At 45.9% G+C, this 25,218-nt stretch overlaps 1 protein-coding gene across 3 annotated transcripts in view; it reads right to left on the bottom strand.

The window, feature by feature from the left end:
• The window catches only part of BCL2L14 (BCL2 like 14), a 30,685-nt gene extending 5,700 nt beyond the window's left edge, over window positions 1-24,985 (bottom strand). The window contains exons 1-5 of one of the 3 annotated variants that reach the window (XM_084811339.1): window positions 24,811-24,949; window positions 9,123-9,364; window positions 7,219-7,655; window positions 3,672-3,836; window positions 867-937 (exon numbers count right to left, since the gene is read on the bottom strand). In XM_084811339.1, the coding sequence (XP_084667465.1) occupies window positions 867-937; window positions 3,672-3,836; window positions 7,219-7,648 (666 nt within the window). In that variant the 5' untranslated portion in view covers window positions 7,649-7,655; window positions 9,123-9,364; window positions 24,811-24,949. Of the gene's footprint in view, window positions 1-866; window positions 938-3,671; window positions 3,837-7,218; window positions 7,656-9,122; window positions 9,365-15,061; window positions 15,317-24,810 lie in introns of those variants that run through there. The other 2 variants (XM_084811338.1, XM_084811340.1) reach the window with 2 other exon arrangements.
• Between the last annotated feature and the right edge of the window lie 233 nt (window positions 24,986-25,218).

Below are 25,218 nucleotides of genomic sequence, written 5' to 3'. Positions count from 1 at the left end.
TGAAAAGGACTGCACTGACATGATTTCACAAAAGTGGAAATTAATAAAAGCAAAGGAGCAGAAGCTTCTACAGCATAAGCTTTAGGATTCACTACCTGTAAAAAGCAGAAATGGCTGTGAGAGCTGGACTATAAGGAAGGCTGAGCACCGAAGAATTGATGCGTTCGAAGTGTGGTGCTGGAGAAGACTCTTACGAGTCCCCTGGACTGCAAGGAGGTCAAATCAGTCTGTCCTAAAGGAAATCCACCCTGACTGCTCATTGGAAGGACAGATACTGAAGCTGAAGCTCAAATATTTTGGCCACCTAATGCAAAGAGAAAACTCCCTGGAAAAGACCCTGATGCTGGGGAAGACTGAAGGCAAAAGGAGAAGGGGACGGCAGAGGATGAGATGGCTGGATAGCATCACCGATGCAATGAATATGGACATGAGCACGCTCTGGGAGAGAGCGCAGGACAGGAAGGCCTGGCGTGCTATGGTCCACGGGGTCATGAAGAGCCGGACATGACTGAACGACTGAACAACAAAAAGCAGAAAGGAAAAAAAGGTTACTCCTGTGCAAGCACCGAGTCATTCCTGACTCCTAGAGGGACGCTGCTTTCGCTGGCGTTTTCATGGCAGACTGTAGCGGGGTGGTTTGCCATTGCCTTCCCCAGTCGTGACCACCTTGCCCCATTTTACCGACCTCGGAAGGATGGAGGGCTGAGTTGACCTGAGCCGGCTACTTGGGACCCAGCTTCCGCTGAAATCGAACTCAGGTCGTGGGGAGAGTTTCAGTTGCAATACTGCCGCCTACCACCCTGCGCCACACGAGGCTCTGTAAAAGGCAGATCAGAGAGTAATAACTGCTTCCCCAAATTGGTTACCTTTTCCTGCAGTTCATCTCCTGATTTTTTTAACAAGGCAACTATTGTGTCAATTATCTTTGCTTCCTTATCTGGTGAAAGACAGGTTAAAAAAATTAGTTAATTTTCTGGTCTAGCACAGAAAGTAAAAAATACATTCATCAATACATTTATTAAAACAATAATTTTGTAAGCTGCCATGGGAAACCATCAATAAAAACTGTTAATCAATAAATAAAATACAGCTTTAAGTATTGATATAGCACTTTCCCCAAGTCCTTCTCTTACATTATCTCTGTAACCCTTCCAGACAGAGGCAGCCAAGCCCTACTGGCAACTGCTTCAGTCAAAGAATGATGGCCATCATGACAGATGGCAGAGTGGGAGACACAGAGGTCTAACTCACGGGGACACCAGTCACTGAGAAGTTCACCTTCAACCCCACTGAGAAACAGGAGACATTTCCAGTAGACGGGCACAACCCTTAAAAAAAATTCCTGAGAAGTACAGCTTGCTTACCTGTCACTGTGGTTCTTCGAGTGGTCATCTGTGCATTCACACATATGGGCTCTGCGCCTGCGTGAGCCTCAATTTGGGAAACTTCTAAAGCTGAGAAAGTTTTGGTGGGAACCCTTCCCCACCGCCCCATTGCGCATGTCCGGACGGGTTCCCGCCTATTCCCTCATTTCGATGAGACCCAAGTGTGGCCTCGTAACCGAAGGGAGTACAAGGAACAAACACCTCGGTATCAGACAAAATAATATCACGAACACCGAAGTGGGGATGGTGGGCTGGTTGTGTGAACGCATAGATGACCACTCAAAGAACCACAGTTACAGGTAAGCAACCTGTCCTTCTTTTTCATGGTCTCTGTGCATCACACATATGGGTGAGTAGCAATCTCACTTACCAGATGTGGGTAGGTGTCCTAATGTAGCATGACCAAAGGAACAGTCTGCTTGAGACCTCACATCCAGGCGATAATGCCGTACAAAGGTTGACAGTGTTAACCACATCACAGCATGGCATAACTCCAGAATGGAAACACCCTTTTCAAATGCTATTGACATCGCCATGACTCTAGTGGAATCACCTTACCCAAATCCAGGTTCATCAGCTGGTAAGTGAGGGCAATTGTTTGAGCCACCCAAGAGTCTCTGGGATGATATCGGCAAACCATTTTTGTTTCCCCCATAGCACACAAAAAGTCTAGGGGACCCGCAAAAAACTTCAGTCCTGGACTTATAGAAAGCCAATGCCCTATGAACATCCAAGGCATGCAATCTAGACCCCAACTCCAATGTCAGGGATGGAAAAAATGCAGGGAAGATGATGTCCTCGTTAACATGAAAAGTAGAAGCTACTTTCGGTAAAAACTGTACATCTGGGCAAAGCACACCTTTATCCTTGTGGAAGACCACGTAAGGATCATCCACTCTAAGGGCTGCCAGCTCACTAGCCTGACGGGCAGATGTCACTGCTAATAAAACGACCACTTTCCAATACAACAGGCGAAAATCAACCATTGATAACGGTTCAAAAGGCTTAACTGCGAGAGCCCAAACGACTACTGATAAGCTACAGCTTGGCACCAGTGGTTTAACAGGAGGGCGGAGAATTTTTACTCTGCAAAGAAATTGTGGAGTATGAGGGTGTGAAAAAACAGTAGGGAAAAAACCCTGCTGGGGCATGTGAGGCTGAAATTGCTGCCAGATAAACTTTTACAGGTGAGCATTTAAGTCCTTTTCCAAACAAGGACAACAAAAAATGCCAAACTTGATGAATTGAACAGTTAACTACATCTACCTATTTTGCATTAGCAAAGGTAGAAAACTTCACCCACTTAAGGGCATAAGAACATCTAGTCGCTGGCTTCCTAGCCGCCTGTAAGATTGCACGAAGCGGCTCTGGAAACTGTGGCACAGCTGGTGATTTCAGAGCCTCCATGCTGTTAAGCAGAGTGTTTGGAGATTGGGATGTTGAATCCGCCTGTTCCAGTCACAAGGAAGCTGTCTATCTTAAACTGCAAACAATATCGCAACAGTGGATGCAGCAGGAGTGGATATAACGGCATTATGGTGCTTTCCGTCTCCTAGCCTTGCATTTGTCTTAGCTCCACGGCACACCATGCTAGCTTTTGCAGGACGCTCTTATGATACCAAGGTTGCTTTCCTGAGCAGTTACAGCCGACCTACCACCTATTGATATGTGCGGTTCTGTTCTGTCAAAGTATTATATTTATAGCTGAAATGCTGATGATTTCAGAAATTATGGGGAAAGCGATCATCTGGAACTCAGACAGGAAACACCAGACAAGCCTAATTTTTTCTACACTAGCTTATGAGGCTCCACACTTTAACCATCTTAAAAAAAATTATTTTAATTTTTAAAAAAGAATACCTATTTCTAGTCCTTATACTAGGTCATCAATACTGTTTTGTGGGACCCTAGGCAGATCTTCAGATGCTTACCAGAGATCCCCCAATTACAAGTTAATAACAGCAGAAAACCTTTGCTAGCAAACAACTTGTTTAGCATAGGCCTTCCCATCAGGCACCGTGCAGCCTGGTCACATTCAAAGATTCACGTTCAATTTTTGTGTAGAACAGCAGTGATCCCCAGGAAGCCTGGCCAGCTTGTCCGAATGTGCTCTAGAAGGTGTGCTAGAATCCTCTGGAACATGCAGGGGCTGTGTGGCAAATGTGCAGAGGTTCTTTTGCAGAGAAATCAGTGTGGAAGAGGTTCCCCGAAGACGGAAGTTAAAAACACACATACAGCTCAATAAAGTACAGAAAGCCATTTAGCTGCTCAAGAAAAGCAAGGCACCTTTTCCATCATTTTCTTCAAGTACAGGTTTGCTGGTCTGTCCGCCATCTTCTTCGACACTCACGGTACGTTTCAATGAGCTCAATCCTGTCCTTCCAGGGTAGGACCTGGAATTATCAACTATTTCAGCAAGCCTGTCTGCCACCTGAGTGATGTCTGCATCATCTAATAAAAAAAGCAAAGTGAGACAATTCCACTGGCCAGTCTGCTTTCAGCTAATGCTTAATTCAAGTACATACACTTTCCTTCATCATCACAGGACACAGGTAAGTTCTACTAGACATTACAGAGGGAGATAAATGTATCACTGCCAGTTTTCTAAACTAGTTTGGACCCAATGCCCTGGTAGCAAACACGAAAAGGGGGAGAGCACCACAAATGGCAAAGAAAGAGGGAGAAAACTCCAGATGCTACTTTCAAATTATCTTTAGGGGTCACACAGCACTTGAAAGGAACATACTTCTGGGTGGGGTGAGGGGAGTAGAACTGAACATCATCAAACTGGCAGGGGCTGCTCAACCAATAAGAGAGGCTTGTTTCCTGCCCCTGTCCAGGCTCCCCCCTGCTACCACATTATTATGAATGGAGAGAAACTAATTTTCCCCATGTGTTCAGATTTCCCTGAAGAAGCCAAAGTCCCCAATTGTCGAGTGCAGTATCTGAACGCTCTCCTTGAGAGCTTCCCCCCACCCCAATTTCGCCTCATTCCAGCAATCGGTCACAGAGTTATTGCTCCCACCCCATTTTTCCTCATGTGCACACTTTTGCCTTGAGAAGTCAAAATCCCTGATTTTTGAGTGCAGCATCTGAAGACTCCCTCTGAGAGCAGGCCAGCCCCCCAATTTTGCCCCATTCCAGCACTCTGCCATGGAGTTATTGCTTCCAATTCCCCCTTTCTCCTTCTCCCTGCTCGCAATGAGAAGCTCCTGTAAACCCGAAAGATTGTTACTGTGATAAAGCAGAGAAGGGACTTTACATTAGAGAAACTACAGATCATCAAAGAAGCACAACATCGTTACAGCGATTTAAGAGAATATCGGAGAAGCGAAAGGGCGCTTTAGGGCGAGTTACTAAAGCTAGCCTTTAACCCTTTCACTGTGGGGGAGTGAGATTTATTTCTTACTTCTGAGTAAATATGCACAGAAGGGGGGACATGTTAAAGATTAACAGCAGGCTACTTAAGGTGAATGAGTGTCCCTACTACTGTGGTAATATGAGGGATCACTGGGGATTTTCTCAATGGAGAAAACTACTTCCACTGGGGAAACAAGAGGGAATGGGGTGTCCCGCCCCCTTGACCATGTCACTGCCAGGTCACAGAGGCACACCCAGGATTTAATATGTGTGTGTATGGGTGGGGGGGCAATGACATGGCACACTGTGGTAAAACTGCCAGGGAGCCACTTTCAGTAAAAAAAGTCAGAGTAAAAGGAGTTTCAAAAAATGTGGCTTTTCAAGAGGGAAGCAGCTGGTTGGCAGCAGGTTGGTGACGAAGTCATCTGTTGCAAAGGAATTCAGGCTACTCTAACTTCACACTAAATCATTCGTGAAGACAGCCCCTTGGTGGGTCAGGACAAAAGCCACAGCCTTTTCAAAGCTTTGGCACGTCTGAGCAAAGATAGAGCAAAGCTTCATCTGCAAGCATCATGAATACACACACACGCACAGTGGCCCTGTAAGGGGAGTGGCCACAGCTCAGTGATAGAGGACATGGCTTTGCATGTACAAACGATCCCAAATATAATCCCTGGCATCTTCAGTTGTTAAACGATCTCAGGTAGCAGTGCTAAGAAGGACCCCAGAGTCCTTGGAGAGTCACTCTCATCCAGAGAGGACAGTACTGGGCTAGATGGACCAAATGTCTGACTATGTAAAAGCGTTTCTCCACATCAGGTTTTTTATCCCGCAACTTTACCAGGGCTTCTGCTTCCAGATTCTTTGCAAGATTAAGATGGGTTCCTTCACACACACTTCCTGGGTTTTTTCTTCGAAGGATTGGCTTTATCTGCAAGTTCTATACGTTTCATTATACAGCCACTAGATGGTGGTGTTGCTATAGTGCCACTCCCTCTTTCCACTGACAAATTTAAACCACTTCTTTTTATTACCTCATTATCTCAGTTTCAAATAAAAACACAGAAATGATCAGAAAGCATGGGAGAGGCACTGGAGGCTGATGACATCATGCAAAGGACCCGCAAACTCAAATCTCAATTGCAGGATAAATGCCCCATGTGAAGCCCCAAGCCACTGTCATGTGTGTACAGACAGAGCATTTCCTCTAGAATCCTGGGCAGAGGTGGATGGGTTGAAATGCTTGCTTAAGAACAAAAGAGGAGGCCTGCTGGATCAGACCAAAGGTCCATCTAGTCCATCCAACATTCTGCTTTGCCCAGTGGTCAACCACATGCCTCCAGGAAGCCCACAAGCGGGGCATGAAGGAAAAGCCCTCTCTCACCGTTGCTCTTCAGTAGCTGGTATGTGGTGGCAAACCACATACCTGCACATGGAGGTCCCATATTGCTATCATGGCTAACATCTACTGATGGACCTACGTATGTCAGAACCGCACCCCTTAAAAAACACAGAAGAGTAGTGCAAAGGGCACTGGTGCCGATGGAACACCATGGTGTCTACACACTGAAAATGCACAATAACCCCCAAGAGTACAGAAAGTCAGTGCAATGCCACTTGTAGCTTACAATGGAAGAAGGATTTATTAGCTCTTGGAACCATCTGTTTGGAAGCACCTGTCAGGGTGGAAACTGAGCCCACAGAGCCTCAGAGCAGTTCTGATTCTGAGGAGGGACAGCAATCTGTGGGAGAGGAGCTCGCTCATCTCTCACAAGCATAGCAGCTGGCAGAGATTCCTCCGGCCAGCATTCCTGGGAGAGATAGTGACCCTGGCAGCGAGAGAGCACTGGAGGGGGGCTTGCTGGACACTCAGCACAGACACAGGGAGCGACAACAGATGGAGGGCGCGGAAAGGAGGCGCTCCGCTCGTTTGGCACTAAAACAACGGTCGCGTCCTGAGGACCCAAGGGAAAGGGGGAGGATCTCTCCATAGCCCATAAGTTCAGAGTCTTCCCGTGCTTCTCCTTCAAACGGGGACCAACTGCCTTACCAGGAGCTTAGGCTACTCAGCTATCTTTCCCCAGTGCTGTTCCTTGCTTTGTCGCTAGTGATCAGTATCTGTAAGAGTCATTAAGTAATAAAGGAATAAAGCCTTGGAAAGAATCCTCGTCGTCTATGTCTTGAGTTGGCTATTGGAGGGAACTGTAAGAGGCAGCTAGGGCGCTCCTGACAGCACCCAGTGTAGTCAGTGTTGAAATCAAGAGAAACAAAAAGTGCTTAGCTTCCTTGTCTGTCCTTAAAATGGATTTATTTTATTGTATCTAGCCTCTTAAACTGTATTTTAATTGTTATAAGGGTTGGATGAGCCATCTTGGAGAGAGGCTCTTTTGAAGTCAAAGGTGGGCTAAAAACCTACCAATCATCAGCCACTAATATGTGATTATGACATATATGAAAACAAAATCACACCTACCTTGCACCTCTGGTGAAAAAGTAGGCACACCCCCAACCCCCGCCTGCGGCATGAGCGCACGTCCGTTTATACCATCCTCACTGTATGTGATTGTATTCTGGGACCCCTCTTCAGTTTGCAGCCTTAGACAGGAAGGAAGCAGGAGGCGTTTCCAACTGGGCCTCTTCCTCTTCTTGGTCTTCTTTGTACTTTTTCTAGGAGGCTTTTCTTGACTCTCAGGAGACAAGCCTTCTGGGCTGGCCACTTCCACATCCTCTCCGCCTCGAGGTGACCCCTCCTGGCCTTTTGCTTCCCTTTCTAAAAGCTGCCTGTATTTGCTAGCAGACAGTCGGCGCTGGGCATAGGCCATAAGCACTCTGTATTCTGTGCTGGTTCTGTCCACATCATCCAAAGGGATTTCTTCCATACTGGAAGAATTGGCCAAATTCATGTTGTACCTGCAAAGATAATGCTCCTTGTTAATCTTGACTAGGAATCCCCTTTATTAATGATGGTTAGAATTTCTTTGGAGCCCCTTCAGCAAAGTGGGAAAATCAAACCCAACCCAAGGCTTTTGTAGGCAAATTAAAAAATGTTTCCACTCCTCCAGTTTGCATCTTATTGTGACCCAAGAAAAATAACTAGGGTTTCCAGGTGTGCTGAGGCTCGGTCTCCAAGAAGCAGTGGGAAACGCTTGACAGCAAAGGGGCCGTGCCTGGCAGTCCTGGGGATGGAGCCTGGAAGCAAAAGACAAAGACGCCTGGTTGTGCCTGATGGCTCAGGGTGGAGACTGTGGTGCACTTATTTATTTTATTTATATCCCAGCATTTTTCTTCTTGCAAGGAACCCACAGCGGCTTACGTGATCCTCCTCCTCTCCATTTTATCCTCACAACAACAACCCTGTGAGGTAGGTTGGGCTGAGAGTCTGTGATGGGCCCAAAGTCACCCAGTGAGCTTCCATGGCCAAGTGGGGACTAGAACCTGGGTCTCCCAGCTCCCAGTCCAACACTCTCACCACTACACCACGCTGGCCCTAATAGCAAAGCTTTCAAGACAACGTCCAAGCAGAAAATTGATGCCATCTTCTCATCCTGAGACTTTTAGTCTTGGCCCTGAAGACCCTGAGGAGGAGGATAAAGCCCTGCGATTTAGAAACCCTTACAATGGCACTTTGAATGCAGTGGTACAGGATACTGTCTTACTCATAATTTAAGTAGCTTAAGGGTGCTTCCAGACAAGCCTTTTATAGAGCCATCACTCTGTCTCATTTTACAGGGGGCCCAGACAACATCATCCTCAACTTATAACCCTCCTGTGTTTTCCTGCTACTGCTTCAGTCCTTTCCTTTACCACAGGGAAAGACAGAACAGCTGCACGATGCCTTCTGACTGGTAGTTCTAGCAACCCTCCGTCTGGAAGCACCCTAACTTTCAAACTATAATGCTGCAGCCCAAGGCCGGCCCTACTGTTAGGGAGAGTGAGACGGCTGTCTCAGGCAGCAGATTTTTGGTATCATGAAAAGGCAGCAAATGGTTAGCTATTTAATTCATTATTATTGTATTTTTGCTGTCAACACTGGGGAGAGGGGATCGTGGGATTTTCTGCCTCATATGCTAAAGTAACATCCTGGCTTGGGGCACTATGCACCTTGACGTGAGTGGCCGAGGGGCACCATTTCCTACTCCATCTCAATTAGCGAAATGCCTCTGGGCTGGTCCTGATGCTGCACATTCGTTAACTGGTCTTGGGCTGCAATCAGGGCTAGCTGGGCTTTAGTATTCCCATTTGACACAGAACCATACATTGAAAAAGCAGCTAAATGCAGTCTTTTACCATTTCTTAAGCATCCTGATTGTGAGTACAAATTCATACATTTCGAACATCCCTATTTACCAGGGATAATCCTTAAGTTCTGGTACTTGCCTCTAGTAACCCCCTGTTCCTGTTTTGCCTTGTGGGCATTGGCTGGAGATGCCTTTTAAGATTTGGTTAAAGTACAGTACAGTTCTTCAGGCTTCAGCCCCCTCTCTGGCTCACTAAGAATTAAGTGCGTGAGGGGTGTTGATGGATGCATGTTGACTCTAGTACAAAGGCACAAAACTGCTTCCTTTCCATTCCTCCATAGCCACTCATCCAAGAAGTATTATTGAACGTGAGTCACAAATCTAAGTACAAAATTAAAATAGGTTCTATGAAATATTCAGGTTGGTGTTAATATGATGATGATGATGAAAAAGAAGAAAAAGAAAGCTACTACCATACGTTTACTAACACACTTCAGAAATATGAGCAGGGCAGGCTGTTGTAGACTTAAATGACCAGCAGGTGGCAAAGATCCTTCAGCAGTGTATAATAGCGAAAGAGCAGTAGGGGAGGTTGTGATACATAGATCATAGATTGTAGAATCGTAGGGTTGGAAGAGGCCAGCAAGACCATCGAGTCCAACCCCCTGCTCCATGCAGGAAGCCTGATTCCCAAGCGGTCTCCCATCCAAGTACTGACCAGGGCTGACCCTGCTTAGCTTCTGAGATCAGACGAGATCAGGTGCATCCAGCCCTGTGCAGAAATAAGTCTGTTACAACACAAGAGTGCACATTTCCTATGCCAATTGGTGAAATTTAGGAGGGTACAGGTTGTTATTGTGTGAGGAGGGTTAATTTTGTTAACCTTTTGTGGTGTGCTCTATTTCCTGCCCCTTCACTTTACTGATAGTCCAACCTAGGCATGTTTATTTGGAAGCAAATCCCACTGAGTCCACATATCAAGGGTGGGCAACTTGTGGCCCTTTTGCCTACAACTTCCATCAGACCAGTCATTTTGCTGTCATTTTGCCTACAACTTCCATCAGACCACACCATTGGCTATGCTGGCTAAAGCTGATGGGAGTTGTAGGCCAAAACATCTGGAGGCCTAACTCCAAAGCATGCACAGGATCATTACCTAGTGACTGTCTACTTTTGTCTTTTTCATATACTACATTCTGTCCGAATGGTTGTCACAGGGACACAAATAATCAAACCTCTGACTCATGTTTTCTCAAGCAACTTCCAGAGCCTCCATCCACTTGATTTCATAGAATAGTAGGGTTGGAAGGGGCCTATAAGACCATCGAGTCCAACCCCTGCTTTCATTCTCTGCTTTCTCTGCTTTCATTCTCTCTTCATACTTCCTCACCACCCTACATAGATCACACCTGTAGTGTTTGGGAGGCTCTCTTGGCCACTGCCTATCAAGATTCCTTTGGCCCTCTCTTTCCTCAAGCACTCACAAACACACAAAAAGAGAGGCTTCAGTCTCACGCCTTTAATTCATTATTCACGGGTTCATTACAGATGCAAATCCTCGAAGATTCTCCGGCTGCAAAAGATTGCCTCCAGGGGATTCAAATGGGATCACTGAAAGTTGCCCGCAGTTTGAAAGGGCGGCTGTCTGGCTAGCCTAACTTAGGAAGGGAGGTCCTGCCCCTCGCGTGCTGCTCCCCTGCGTCGCCTGTCACGCAGCGCTAACCAGGGCGACCGTCTGAGCTCCGCCCCTGGCGTTTCCCTCTTAGCTCTGCGCCGCCGCCTCGCATCTCTTAGGCCACAGTCCCCAGCCCCTCCTCCTCCTGCTCGCTGCTTCTCACAGAGGGGGGCGAGGAGGAAGCTTCAGGCCCGGCCATCTGGGAGTTGGTAACCTGAGAAGCACGCCTACCTCTATCTGAACTGGCCTGTGAAAAAGCCTCCCCCAGTTCTGGCTGCTCCTCTTCTGAATCTGAGCTGCTAACTATCTCCCTGCACTCAGAATCAATCCTGACACTGCCATTCCCCAACACCAACTTCCTCCTTCCACTCACCCTCGCCAAAAAAAGAAGGTCAAAACTGACTAAGGTCTACAAAGTGCAAGAAAACAGCATTCTCCACATTGTTTTGAACATCAGAAACATCTATCACAAAACACATCTGCTAAAGCACAAGATCAGGTTTGGACAAGTTAACAAGGATGACATAGTTCTACAGCTATTTTTTTAAAATTATTCGTTGCTTTATTTCAGAGTTTAGGAGACACATTGTAGCTGTTTCAGTACACTTACATGTTTTGAAACTAAGCTATGAAGCTATTTGCACACTTTCAGATGTTCACCTGGTTTGGGGTGGGGTGGGAGGAAGCAATGCATTGAACTGAGTTAGCTAATGAATAGATATATATCCTACATTTGGGGGGGGGGGAATCTTACAAGACAGCTTAGAATCATTATTTCTAACAGCAAACGTGGTATTATGTTATTGCAGTTTATGATTTTAAGCCTTGTTTTGTGGACTGCCGAGAGAGATTCCACTCCTGGGCAGTATAGAAATGCTATCAATCAATCAATCATTCAGTGCCAACTTGTAAAGTTCATTCAGTAAAGTAGTGCCACCCATAGACATAGTAAACATACTCCAGGAATTCCCACACATATAGAAAAATTATTTTAAAGGAAATACACACGCACTCACCACTCCCTATGATAGCAGCAGATGTGGAAAACTCTCCTGTAGGAACACAATCTTAGAAATAGTTAAAGGCTCTGACAGGGATGGCAGCGAAGGGGGTTGGCCCCAGAGGCCTGTAATGTATGAAAACAATAAAAACAGTCACTGGAAGACAGGAAGCTGCCTTATTCCGAGCCAGAGCACAGGTCCATCTGGACCAGTAATTTCAAGACTGGCTGGAGGCGGCTCACCAGGGTTTCAGGCAGGACTATTTCCTCGCCCTACCTGGAGATGCCAGTATCGAACTTGGGAACTTCTGCATGCAAGGTAGGTGCTCCATCACTGAGCTAACATTGTTTCCTAACAATACAGCAATAAGGTATGAATAACAAAACAGAATAGCTTAGAAAAGTTGCCATACACAAATAAATCATAAAAGGCCTTCCTGAACAAAAACATCTTCAAAGCACAGCTCGAAGAGGGGCACACCCAGAGAGTGAGAGAGAGCGCTCCGCAATCTTGGGACCACTGCAGAAAAGATCAAGGAGACCAGAGAGCAAGGCCTGAGATCATAAAATATAGGGGAAATTCATATGGGTGCAGTTGCTTACTAACCAGACCCCAGACTTTTTAGGGCTTTAAGGTCAATACCAGCACCTTAAACTGAACCCACCAACAAACTGGTAGCCAATATACTGGTGTAGTATATATGAACCAACTGCCTAGCTCCTACCAGCATTCTGGCAGTCACATTTTGGGCCAACTGAACTTTCAGAGGCCCTTCTCCGGATGCCCCCACCAAATGAAGTCAGACAGGTGGCTGCTAAGGAGAGGCCCTTTTCTGTGGTGGAACCGTGGTTGTGGAATACCATTCCTAGAGAGGCTCACCTGACTACATTGTGGTCTTTTTGGCAACAGGTGAAAACCTTCTTTTCCAAGGCATTTTAACCATTCAGTTTCTGTTGTTTTTAAATCTGTTATTGTATTTTTAAATCTTTACACTGCTGCTGGTTTTTACTTTTTAAACTTTAAAAAGTTTTATATTATGTTTGGTCATGCTGTATTTTATGGGTTTAATTGTTATGAACTGCCCAGAGAACTCCAGCTATGGGGTGGTACAGAAATGTAGTAAAATAAATACATAAATAAGTTTCCAACTGTCTTTAAGAGCAACTCCACATAGCCAGTGTTGTGGTAAGCCAGCCTGGATGTAACTGAAGCGAGGTCCACTTTTTTTAGATAGGGCAGTAGCTGGTAAATCAGCCAAAAATGATAAAAGACACTTCTACTTACCAGCATCACGTGAACATCTATGGCTAGTGACAAATCCAGGAGAACCTCCAAGCTGCATATTTGATCTCCACAACAAGTTGTATATCTTCAGCCAAATCAGCCAAATTGGATCCCCAATTAGCACCACTTTGGTCTTCTCTAGATTAAGTTTCAGCTTGTTTACCCTCATCCATACCAGTACGACCTCAGCTTAGAGTCTCCAACCTCACCCCCAAGATTAGTTGGTGGAAATGTGAGGTAGAGCCGAGAGTCACCTGCATATTGGTGACACTGCAGCTGAAACCTCTAGATGACCTTTGCCAGGAGGTTCATGTCAAAGAGCATGGAAGACAAGATGGAACGCTACAGCATCAGATAGGTCAAAGGCCCTGGGACAGAGCAATAGTCCCCCAGCACTACCTTCTGGGATTGATCTTCCAGAAAGGACCAAAGCTACTGCAAAACAGTACCCTCAAGCCCCAATGTAGACAGCTGTCTCAGAAGGATATTATTATGATTGATGACACCAAAATCTGTGACATTCCTGCTCTCTATTCCCCAACAAAGGTCATCCACCAGGGCAACTTGGGCAGCTTCTGTCTCCAGACCCGGTATACTCATTCATTCATTCATTCAATTTCTATACCTCCCAATAGCCAAAGCTCTCTGGGCAGTTCACAAAAATTATGCTAAATTGTGCTAAATTGGAACAGATCAAAATAATAAACATCATCAAACACCACCTGGCATTGAGAGACTGTGAGATGTACCAAGATCTTACCGCAAAAGGGCAAATGCAAGACCAGGTTATGTGATGCATTGACTCTCCCCTGTACTCCACCCCTAAGTTTGGAATGGGAGATGGGCCTGTGTCAATCTGTGTCAATCTGTGGATGTCACACATGAACAAACATGGTCCAGGAAATGTGGCCCAATCAGGTTTCCCAGACCTATGTACACAGGTGTATGGAAGATACATGGCCATTCATGCATCACTTCCACACATCACATCGTTGGTGGTTTCAGCAGTTGTCATATGTGACGCAGCCCTGTTCTTTTCAGCATAAGAGCAAACTGAAAGACCTTAAGGCACAATAGGTCTTACTTAAAGAATCAAGCTACAAAAAGCCCTTAAGGCACAAAACCATAATCAAAAATGTGCTTCTGAAAGAACATGGTGTATAGATTTATGTGCATGCCTCTCCCTTCTTTTTTTTTTTTTTAATGTTGATCTGGCCGTTCCTGTAGACATATGTAAAATGGCAGAACCATTAAGAATTATCACTGTTTATACAATACCATGAGTGTAGGTGTCACTTTTGGGAATAACAGAAGCAAAGAGATGGGATTCTGCCCGGAAAAGGCCACAATTTTTCACAGACAGCACCGGAAGGATGGGAGAGATGAGGCTAATGAAGGAGGAATAAGAGCAACTGCAGTTTTCTGACCCCTACCACTGGCACACTTTGCTGCCTCTTACTTTTGTTTCCCCTCTCAATGTTTGATCCAAGCACTGTTGAAAAACAAATTAAATGCATTATTCTAAAATAGTACACACACCCTGATCAATTCTTAGAAAAATAGACTCTGGTTGTAAAGCACAATCTTTTGGAAATGCATTTGTGGTACCAGGGACTGCTGAGCTGTGCTTTCAAAATATAGCAATCGTCCTAAGAGAAAGAAATTTGTCTACAGTGTATGGAAGTCCTTACGCTGAATCATATGCATAAAACAGCAGTAGTCACGAAACAAAGTCGATGCTAGTGTGCTCTGTACTGCTCTTAACGTCAAAAAACCCCCCACCCTTAATAGAAATTGTATTTATACAGCTATTCTTCCTATATCTAACCAAGGCCTCATCTACACAGTGCCAATTTTATTGTTTGTTCTGTCGGAGCTGCACAGTATTAGCGCTGTGAATTAACAACTGGGGCAGTAGATGGGAGAGTTAAAGCAGGCTTCCCCAGCTGGGAAGAGCAGAGATCGCAGAGCTGGGGAGGAGGAGGAGAGTGAGTAGCGCACAGCCTCTTAACTGCCCAGTCAACAGACTCCCCCCCCCCCCACACACACACACAAACACAGGCTCAATGAAGTGCTTCTGAGTACATGTTTATGACAATCTTCCGCCCTGGCACCCACCCTTTCTCCACTGCGCAGCTGCGAATCCACAGGCATCCAGCGTTTCTCAGCTGTGTTCCTTTGTAGCTGAACGTCTCCACTCTCAAGCTCGATACTTAACGTGAGAGAGGCAGCGACGTGGAACTGAAGGCAATGAGTTCTTTCCCAGTAGATATGTTTGCCCCTCTGCTCTCCCCCCCCCCACCCCAGGCCACTTTCCCTTCTACCAATCAGTGCGGCTTCCACCAGCCCGCTTCTTCGTGCCTCCATAACTGCGGAGCTGCGAAGGAGGAGGGGCATCACGAACGACGCTGCGATGTCAATCCGAGGAAGGGACAGACAGCTCAACCTTTTGCGGTGAACCTGAAGCAAGTGAAACCTTCGCAGCAAATGGACTCTGAGAAAACCCAGATTTCTCCGTGAAAACCATGATTGGGCTGCAAAGTGGGGACTGCGTCACCTGTCGCAAAGATCTTCCCTTCGAAGTGGCACCAGGGCAAATGGCTCATGTAGATGGGGCCCACGTTGTCCAGTAACAGATTCAAGCTTATCTCCAGGAGGAAATAACCATGGTAACTACATCTTAAGTATATGTGATAATAATTATACTTGGCATTTATACAGCACTCTTAGAGTGCTCAGAGTGCTTCACACAAGCGCAGGGTGGTTAATAAGCCATGGTGGCTTGTTAACCACCCTGCATGTGCTGGTTGCATGCATAATTACCCTCCCCGGTGTGGCTTATTGTGGTATCTGAACCACCCAGAGACCATGGTCTGTTTTAGGGTTGCTGAGTGTTTTGTTAATCACCCCAGCCACCCACCCTTGCCAGGTCTGGATGTCACAACAAGCTGCGCTGGTGAGTGTAATTATTTCAATCTGGCTGGCATGTGCCGGGTGGTTAACAAGCCACCATGGCTTATTAACCACCCTGCGATCGTGTGAACCAGCCTTGTGATCCTTACAACAGCTCTACAAGGCAGGTCAGTATTATTGTCCCCAAATTACAAATGGAGGAGTGAGAGAGACTTGCCTGAAGCTACCTCAGGAGTTTATGACAGAGGTGAGATTTGAACTGATGACTTCATGATTTTCTTAGCCACAACCCAATGTCCTTGGTTATCCAAGCACATTTAGCTATCAGTCACATTTTGTTCTCCAAGAAGCTCAGGGTGGTCTAAATGGGATTCCTCTCAACAAACCTGTGAGGTAGATTAGGCAGAGAGAGAGGGAGAGAGAGAGAGAGAGAGAGGGAGAGAGCAACTAGCCCAGTGAACTTCATGGATGAGTGGGGGAATTTTTAGAATTCAACATGCTACCTACTACCACATTGGCTTTCACAAGATTAGATATTCTGAAAAGAATATGTAAGGAGAAATGTAGGCAGATGAGAATTGCTGGCAAAGAGAAGCTCACTCTGGTTCTATATTCAGAGTCACTGATGCAGAGGAGAATCACCATCCATAAACATACCCTGAAATGGTGGTAAAAGTTTTACGATACTGCTTGCAAACCTTCTGATAATGAGCTGGTTTGCATAGCACCTTCTCTAGACAAGTTAGGAGTCTAAAACTGTCCACAGTCACACACTCACACTGTGGAGAGAAGTCAGATGAACTGGAACTGCCACATCACCACCTACTCTTTCCTGCAGTATACTGGTCTAGCCTGCTTTACATGACATTCCCCCATCATATACCAATATGATCGGTATCCAAGCCCAGGTCTACCACGCATGCAGCAAAATGAGTTTGTAGAATGGAAAGGACCACTTAATGCGTCCTGGTGTTATTAAAAAAAAAAACTCCCTGCAAGTAAAAAAGGGACGTATCAAGAAGAACGGTTCCAAATCAATCTCCTCTCTGCTGTTCTAATTTTCTTCTGGTGACAAGATTATTACACAAGGAATCATTAAAAATGTGACCCCTCGCCCACCTGCAGTCTAAAATGTAAAATGGTGCAGTCCATTTTACCATCTCAGAACACTTAACACCTCAACCCCACCTCAGTCTGTTACATGCATAGACCAGGTCCGGCTGACCGAGGTTGACTCTAGGCTCCTCCCAGGTAGAGCAATAGCACTGTGTGAACCATCTCTAGATCTTCTCAACCTGGCAAATTAATACAGCAGGCTAAACCTATCTAAAATAGCAGCACGTTCCAAATGATGGACCAGGCCACACAATTTTGCCCCAATAAAATAAATAAATTCCCTCTATTTACCAAGTTCAGAAGGGAGTGCCAATCCTTATGTAGCCAAAAAAGTGGAGGCATCACCAGGCCTGGGGGAACCCCAAGATTTGCAGTATAACAGAAAACCCATCAGGGAAGAAAACCCCCCCCCCCACACACACACACAATCCCGATGAGGATTGACCATGCTCAGCAGCCACAGAACGCTGTGTCAGTTGGAAACGTGGCTGGCTGGGGAAGAGGAGGGCATGTCCACGGACGCCTGGAAGGGTTCAAAACACCACTGATCAGCTGGCAAGAGAGGCTAGTTGAAGAAGGCAAGGAACTCATAGCGGGTAAGGACGAGAGGGGAAGTGATTTCTCTGTCTCTCTTCCTCCATTGTCGTTTGCTCCGTTTCTCATCTTCTATTTACTCCTCTGTAAGAAACTAGCAAAAGAGGATGGAGGGAGAGAGATACAGATTTTAAAAGGGTGGAGAAAACCATTACATTGTCTAGAGAGGTCATTTCCAGGTCCTCACTGAGAAACTATTTTTAAATATCCTGAGGGACAGAAGTGAGAATTGTATATAGGAGGCAATGGATAAATCAATATTTTAATTACCTTTTTCGAGCTGCCCTGGTGGCATCAATTGCCTTCTCTCTGAGCTCAGTAGGCCTACCTTGACCAATTGACCAGGGCACCCTAAGACAGGGGCGGAGAGCCTCCTTCAGCCTGAGCGCCAAATCCAGTTTCAGAGAAGCTCTCAGGGGCTGTGTTTCAGCGGTGGCTGGGGCTGAAGGCAAAATAGGTGGGGCCCAAAATACAAAAAAATACTAGCCCATTGTAGCTTAAAGTTCTCACTGCCAGGGGAGGCATTTCAACCTTTTAGAATGGAGGGAAAACTGCACAAAAGCCAGGAAACCATCCATCAGTTGGTGGAAAGGGGACGTGGCTTGCTGGAGAACTGCAGAGGGCTGGATTAGGACCCCAGGAGGGGCGAATTTGGCCCCTGCCTAAAACTTGCTCTCTTATCAGACCAGCGACCATTTAAACTACAGGAGACGCTGTCCCCTTTCCTTCCCCCTCCCGCTCTATATCCACATAGCATCTAAACTGAAAGCCCCATATAGAGGCACCACTAGCATGATGAATTGCTAGTATGTAGGTATATATGGGCTGTACATTGTTAACTATGTAGATTATACTACCAAAACCTAGAATTTTCAGATAACTTTTGTAGGATTCACTGGGGCAAACAAACTGGCAAAACATTATTATTCTAGTGTATCTGCTGTTTCCCCGTTCTAGATATTCCACGTAAGCCCTTTAGTGTTACATGCAGTGGAGATATTTCTACTATAGGCTGCAGCGCTCTGCTCCTTACATTCCCACTTCTGGGGGTTTGCTTGCAATGAAAGTTTGAAGAATTAGATAAAGAAAGGAAGAGCTCCCTGTGACATATGGATATTTCACACAGTATCTGATTTTACTGCTTCAGATTCAGTTTCCGGCTTCTGCAGAAGCTCAATGTCGTCAGCACAGCAAAGGATTGAACTTCCCCCACGCAGCAGATACCAAGGGCAGGGTGGGGTTGGGACTTTGAGGAATCATCTTCCAGGAAGTGCTGGTTGGAAGGCTGCCAGCAGGCACTGGACTTTAAAAAGTGTTTCAAAGTTTAAAGGCAGGAAGACCCTCAGCTACCCACCTCATAAAGTGAATAAAGGTATCACGACCCCATACCCTTCACTCACACACACACACACCTCTGAGGTTCTCCCCCTCTTAAAGCAATGAAAGCAGGCTATAACAGAGGGAGATGAAGGGAAGTGGGGCCATTCCACCAGTCTTGCTGAAAGATTACTTCATTTTTCCTCTTCCCTCATCCCTTTTTCCTTTTTTGTTGATTAATTTATTATTACATTTCTATCACGCTATTTTTCCTCTTGCATGGAACTAGGGCATGTTGCTACGCTATCGGCTTCAGCTGGCTTGCAACTTTGTTGTGATGTTTCCCCAATCGCATCTGCTCCTTCTCCAGTTTCCACAGTGCTTAAAGTCCCGGCTTATCATCGCTGTAGCCTGTTTCCACTGAGCTCTAATCGAATTATTTTCTTGATGGCTGGGTGGAGCCTGGGTTGGGTCTGACGACCTCATCAGTGTTCCTGCCTCCTGGGCCGTGTTTCCAGGACAACAGAAGGAGAAGCTAATGGAGGAGTACCAGATTTTTAAAAAGGAGTCAGCTTTGCTGTGAAGAGAGGCTTCCCCCCTCTCCCCTGCAATCTTCTTTCCCCTGAAAGTCCAGGTGCACCTGTATTTCAAGAGCAAGCCTAATTGAGCACAATGGGAGTTACTTCTGAGTAGACACATATACTTGCGCTGCGAAAGGGAAGAACACAAAGATGGAAACCGGCCCCCAATGAGGTCTAACCCAGAAGACCTCATTGACCACAATGGGAGTTACTTCTGAGGAGACAGCAATGGGTTTGTTGTGGGAAAGACAGCAGTAAACACAAAGACAGGAGCCAGCCCCCATTGTAACACACAGGATATGTATAATGAAGCTGAGAAGTACTTTCTTCCTAAGGCAATTCATCGGAGCCTTGTAATCCCGCTTGGTCACTTAATCGCACTTAAGGAATTGGGCTTTAAAGCGTGCTATTTCAATTGCGGGGGAATCTCTGTAAGTTCTGATGCGGGCGTGTAAGGCCCCAGGCCTGTAAGGAAGTTAATAGTGGTTTAGAGAGGCTTAGAGATCCATAATGCTCTCTGCTGTGGTTCAGTATTAAGTGCAATTTCCTTGCAAGTGGGCTCCTTGGCTTGTAAAATGAGTCAAAGGTTGATATGGCCGCCTCAGCACATTCCGTGCTAACGAGCTCTGGTACCATTTATCTTAGCAGAGTCTCGGAGGTGCCTGGGAAGTGGAGCTCTGTTTGTCTTAATGCTACAGGTCTGTGCTGGGAACCAAGCACTGTTAGGCTACGCTGGGAAAGTTGCAGATGAACTCTAATTAACTCTTGCTGCTGTCACGCTGCCTCGCTGTTAACATGTATGGTATAAAACCCACCTTGCACCACAGCTCTTGGTTCAGAGAAGCTGTCTGATCCAACCATTGGGTATGCCTGTGTGCTGTAAGTACTCAATAATAAAGTCTTATAAGTAAACCTGGATCTGGCTCATCACTTTCTCGGCACCTCCAAACCTTAGCAGCCCACAGCCAGGGCATACAGGGCATTCAAAGGCAAGCCTCATTGACTGCAATGGGAGTTACTTCTGATGGGTTTGTTGTGGGAAAGAGACGGAAACCAGCCCTCATTTTAACTCACAGGATCTCTATATGGAAGCTGTGAAGGAGCGACGTCCTAACGCAATGGACCGGAGCCTTGACGTCGCGCTTAATCCATGTCAATTGAGAGGCTTCTTTGTTATTTCTGTGGTCATTGAGAGGGCAGCCTCTTTCAGCACAATGGGAGAAAGCACCCCTTGACTGGGGTCATGGGCTGTGTGCTGGTGCTTATTTTCTATGATGTTTTAAAAGTTGGTCCCTCGGCAACCTGCTTCCAAAATGGCGATGAAACTTCCAGAAAACAGGGAGGGAAAGGGCTGGGTCACTGAGGTCTGAGCCACACACCAACGAAGGCCGGGCTACACTGTCCCATGGGCAGGACTATGATACCGAACCCGGTGCAGTTGTGGAAACAGGTCAGTAATGGAGCCGAAGTAAGCTGGAAAATTTAGACTATAACCCGTCTCAGAATAAGGTTTTTTTCCACATTAAAATGCAGGGCTGGTGCTGAATGGCCACAATGTCATGAAAACCCAGAGACCTCACCACACAGCCAGGTTGGAGTAAATCCCTGGTGGAAACACAGCCCCAGAGGTCCTCCTCTCTCCATTTTATTCTCACAACAACCCTGTGAGGTGGGTTAAGCTGAGGGCCAGTGCCTGGCCCAAAGTCACCCAGTGAATTTCATGGCCAAATTGGGACTAGAACCCGGATCTCCCAAGTCCAACCCTCCAACCACTAGGCCACACTGGCTCTCTTATCCTTGCGTGCCGTGTCTTTTTTAGATTGTAAGCCTAAGGGCAGGGCCCATCTTGTTTAACTGATGTACATACGCTGCTCTACTCAGTTCCTATTTAGTCTGAAAGGTTGTAAAAATAGGCTTGCTAATGCAAATCCCAAAGCACATTGTCCCCACACTGCAGGCTTGAAGTGGCTGCGTCCGGGCTTATGTGGCTTATGACAGACCTGCAGTGTAATTCACACTCACGACTGTAGGCCAGGCCATCAGAGTGGTTTTCAATAACCTTGCAGTGCTACCTGGTAGATTTAGGCCTATATGGCATGTTGCGGGTTGGGCTCAAACGGAGAGTAGCTTACAACAACCCGGTGCTACCCCTTGTTTTATCATGTCACCGAGGGAGTTGTATACAATAGCCTTGCAATATAGGTCACTGTTATCCCCCTACTGCAGGGTGGCCAGCTGTGCTGAGAGAGCGTAGCTTATGGCCGCCCCGCAATAGTTCACTGTTAATATTCAGAAGAAGGCCTGAGGCTGGTTTGCATTTCTAGCCCAAAATCCCCCTATACCTCTCTCAGGCTGCAGCAAAGTCTGATCTGCTAGAATTGCCCCCTCAGACCTCCTGCCAGGCCAGATCCAGCCTTCAATTGTATGCAAAAGTCTTGCACTCAGTTTGACTTGCATATGGAATGGTTGCAAATGTTCAAATCTATAATTAAAAATAATTGCACACGAAGTAACAGCAAAGTTTGCTCTTCAATGCTTTTGGGTTCTTCCCAGCCTCGTGAGGGAACACGCACACACCAGGGACACACTGCAACATTTCACTGTGGAGCCCCACTTGTAACTATATAGGCTCCTGGGAGTCCAAAGCAGTCCTCCTCAGAGAAGGCCCCTCACAGTCTCTCTGCATGAATCACCGTGCTGAACATGCCTATTTCCAGCCTGTCTGTTTTGAGTTGTCGGTCTGCCATGACTTGGCCTTTTCCCTCTCATGTCGGGGGACTGATGAATAAAATGTATTTTGTCAGAATTACCCACTGCGCATAGGTCTCTTGTGCATGCGTTTTGGAGAAGTCTAAGCACCCCAATATGCAGATAAAATTACTGTGATCTCTCATCTCCTCTGTTGTTTGTGAATTTATGTGTCATTGTAAATCTCTTGGAAAACAGATTTGTCAAGAAAATGTAATTTTTACGAAGTCTTAACATTCCTCCCTTTTTGGTAGGGAAAGGATACCTGCTTTGTGTGAAAAACCACTCCCGGTTCTCTATATTTGAGCACTAATCTTCCTGTTTCTTTCAATTTATAGAAACTAAAATGAAACTATCAGTAACCAGCTCCTTGGGTAAATAGCAGGGTTTTTTTATTTTAAGATATGTCAGATATGCGCCACAGCTCCAAGATGGCGTATCCGCTGCACAGTCAGCTTAATGGTACAAAGGGCATCTTCTACTATCTTACAAGTTTCCATGGGTGACATAACCTGGTACTAGGTTGTCCTGTGACATCCCATCTCTTGTTTCTGAGGTATGACGTACCTCACAGCCATTATTTCTAGTTATGGTTGCCGACTATTTTTCTGGCAGGGGATTTTTTTAATTAAAAACACACACAAGCAAGGAAGTTGGTGTATCTTGGATGAAACTGTCCAGAAAGTTTTAAAATATTTCTACCAGGGTTCAAAAGAAGAAAGGTGGAGAAGCGGCGAAACTGGAAGTTATACAAAGACCAGCCAGAAGAGCAAAAACCAAAGAGAGTGATGGCATTTGGACAGCAAAGGGCTTGAGACAGATAAGAGCTTTGGAGATCATTCAAAGGGGCTGAAGGAGCAATGTAGAAACGATGGCAGCAGATTGGTGCATCAGGATTGTGTTGTTGCCATTTCCTATAAAGCAGGGGAGGGGAAGTGGATTTAAAGTGCAGCATTAACAGGTTGTAGGGGGAAGGGGAAGCTAAACTCTTCCCCATCCACTTCTCCCACACCCAAACTGCACTGCTTCTTTCCAGATGCTTTTCTCCCCGTGGCATCTGAGGATGAGACCACAAGTAACTCCCATGAGGAGAAGAATGGCTGGAGAGAAGCTGTTTTGGACCTCTTTCAATTCTCCTTCAGATCAGTAACTCAGCGCTGAGTTGCAGCAGGTACCCTCCTCTGGGGATGGCATTTGAACTGGAAACTCTGACTAGATGTAAGAGAACATAACTCCAGAGCAGTTAATCATTTATTTTTTTAAAACATTTATATCCACCTTTCCTCAGAAGAGCTCAAGGCAGCTCAAAGATAAAACCATAAACGAACAATTTAAAAACCACATAATCTAGTACCACAGTAAGCCAGCTGTAAGGAACAACAGAAAACAGCAGCACAAATGATACAGAATTCAGTCTCTGTTAAAACCAGCAATTCAAACAAACCAGCCATTTTACCAACATATGAAAGGCCATTAAAGACAGGCTTCCCCCAAAACGAAGTTCCAATGCCTAGGCAGAAACAGAGGGGTGGGTGGGCAACTCTTACTCTCTCACACACTTCCAGATAAGAGGAAGTGTATCTCATCTCTCATTTTAATTCAAAGTGTCCCTCAAGAATCAGAAACACTGAAGTATACCAGTGCAGATTTCAAATTCCAGCAGAACATTACGGCTGCAATCCTATACACACTTACTTGGAGCAAGTCCCATCAAAACTGGAACTTACTTCTGAGTAGACATGCGCTGTACGAACCACTTATGGCTATGCCTGAAAGAATCACACAAACTTATTGTTTGGTCTCTAGGTGAGATACGAGAGAGTCCATTTGGGTTAGGATTGCAGGAGATCCCTCGTAAGAGAATAGGGTTCATTGCAGAATCTCATAGCTCCATAGACCAGCCTTCCTCAACCTGGTCCCTTCAGATGTGTTGGACTACATGGCAATGCTGGCTGGGGATGATGGGAGCTGTGGTCCAACACAGCTTGAAGACGCGAGGTTGGGGAAGGCTGGCACAGACAGAACTAGCCTAAGAAACAGCTGTTTCCAGCGGGTAGCCGTGTTAGGTGTCGCAGCAAAAACGGCAACATTCTTCTGGCGCTTTAAAGACTAACACATTTGTTCTGGCACAACCTCTCATGGACTATATAGCCCATTTCATCAGATGCATGGACTGTTATGGAGAGTTCCAGGCTTGTATACTGTACATGCGGTGGTGCTAAGAATTTTAAGCAGTGAGGTTGGAAGGAACCAGCCGTACATGACTGTCTTTTTAACACTCTAGCCATGTCTGGTCAAGTGGAATCCTGCAGCAGTGGAACACATCCAGCAAGTTCTCCAGGAGTAAATTGACAAAACACACAGCTCGGGGCAGGCTACAGGTTTGATAACGTTGATAACTTCCATGTGTGTGTTTTTTGCTTATGAAGTAACTGCATTCCAGAAAGGCAGGTCTGGCTGCTATCCCCAGCTCAGCTAAACGTAACCTTTCACCAGTCAAGTTTTAAGAAAAGGTCCTGTTGAGAGGACAGCGTTCAGGCTTAAGCAAACATAACACCCAATTCAAAGTCCAGAACATCAAAAACTTTGGGCACTTACCTTTGGACAACGCTGCACAAGCAACCCCTCAAAGGTGCCTCGGGCACTGTCACCTTCCTCGTTTTAAAAGGTAAATGTTTTATTCTCTTCTCTCCCCTTCAGCTTTACACCCAAACACTCACACAATTCAAATGAAAGAGAAGAACTGCTTCTGGATCACTTTCACTTCCTCATTGGAGCTTCATGACTTTGAAGGGTGGAGCCAATTCAGGCTGACACAGCCCCGGGTTAAAAGAAAAACACCCAACAACCTGCTTGTGTTTTAAAGCCATTCTGTCCGTGCTTGAAGCCAATCTGCACCCTTCACTCACTCACTCACTCATTCATTCATTCATTCATTCCCTGCACCAATTCTAATGTTCTAGAGCCATCTCTGAATTTTCAAGGGTCCATCCCATGAGCATCCTG

Source organism: Heloderma suspectum, chromosome 7, assembly GCF_057233095.1.
Source record: "Heloderma suspectum isolate Gila_16-S chromosome 7, 16-S_ref, whole genome shotgun sequence".
NCBI classification, from domain to species: Eukaryota; Metazoa; Chordata; class Lepidosauria; order Squamata; family Helodermatidae; genus Heloderma; species Heloderma suspectum.
Note: the sequence above shows the minus strand (reverse complement) of the source record. Positions and strands in the feature narration are given on the sequence as shown.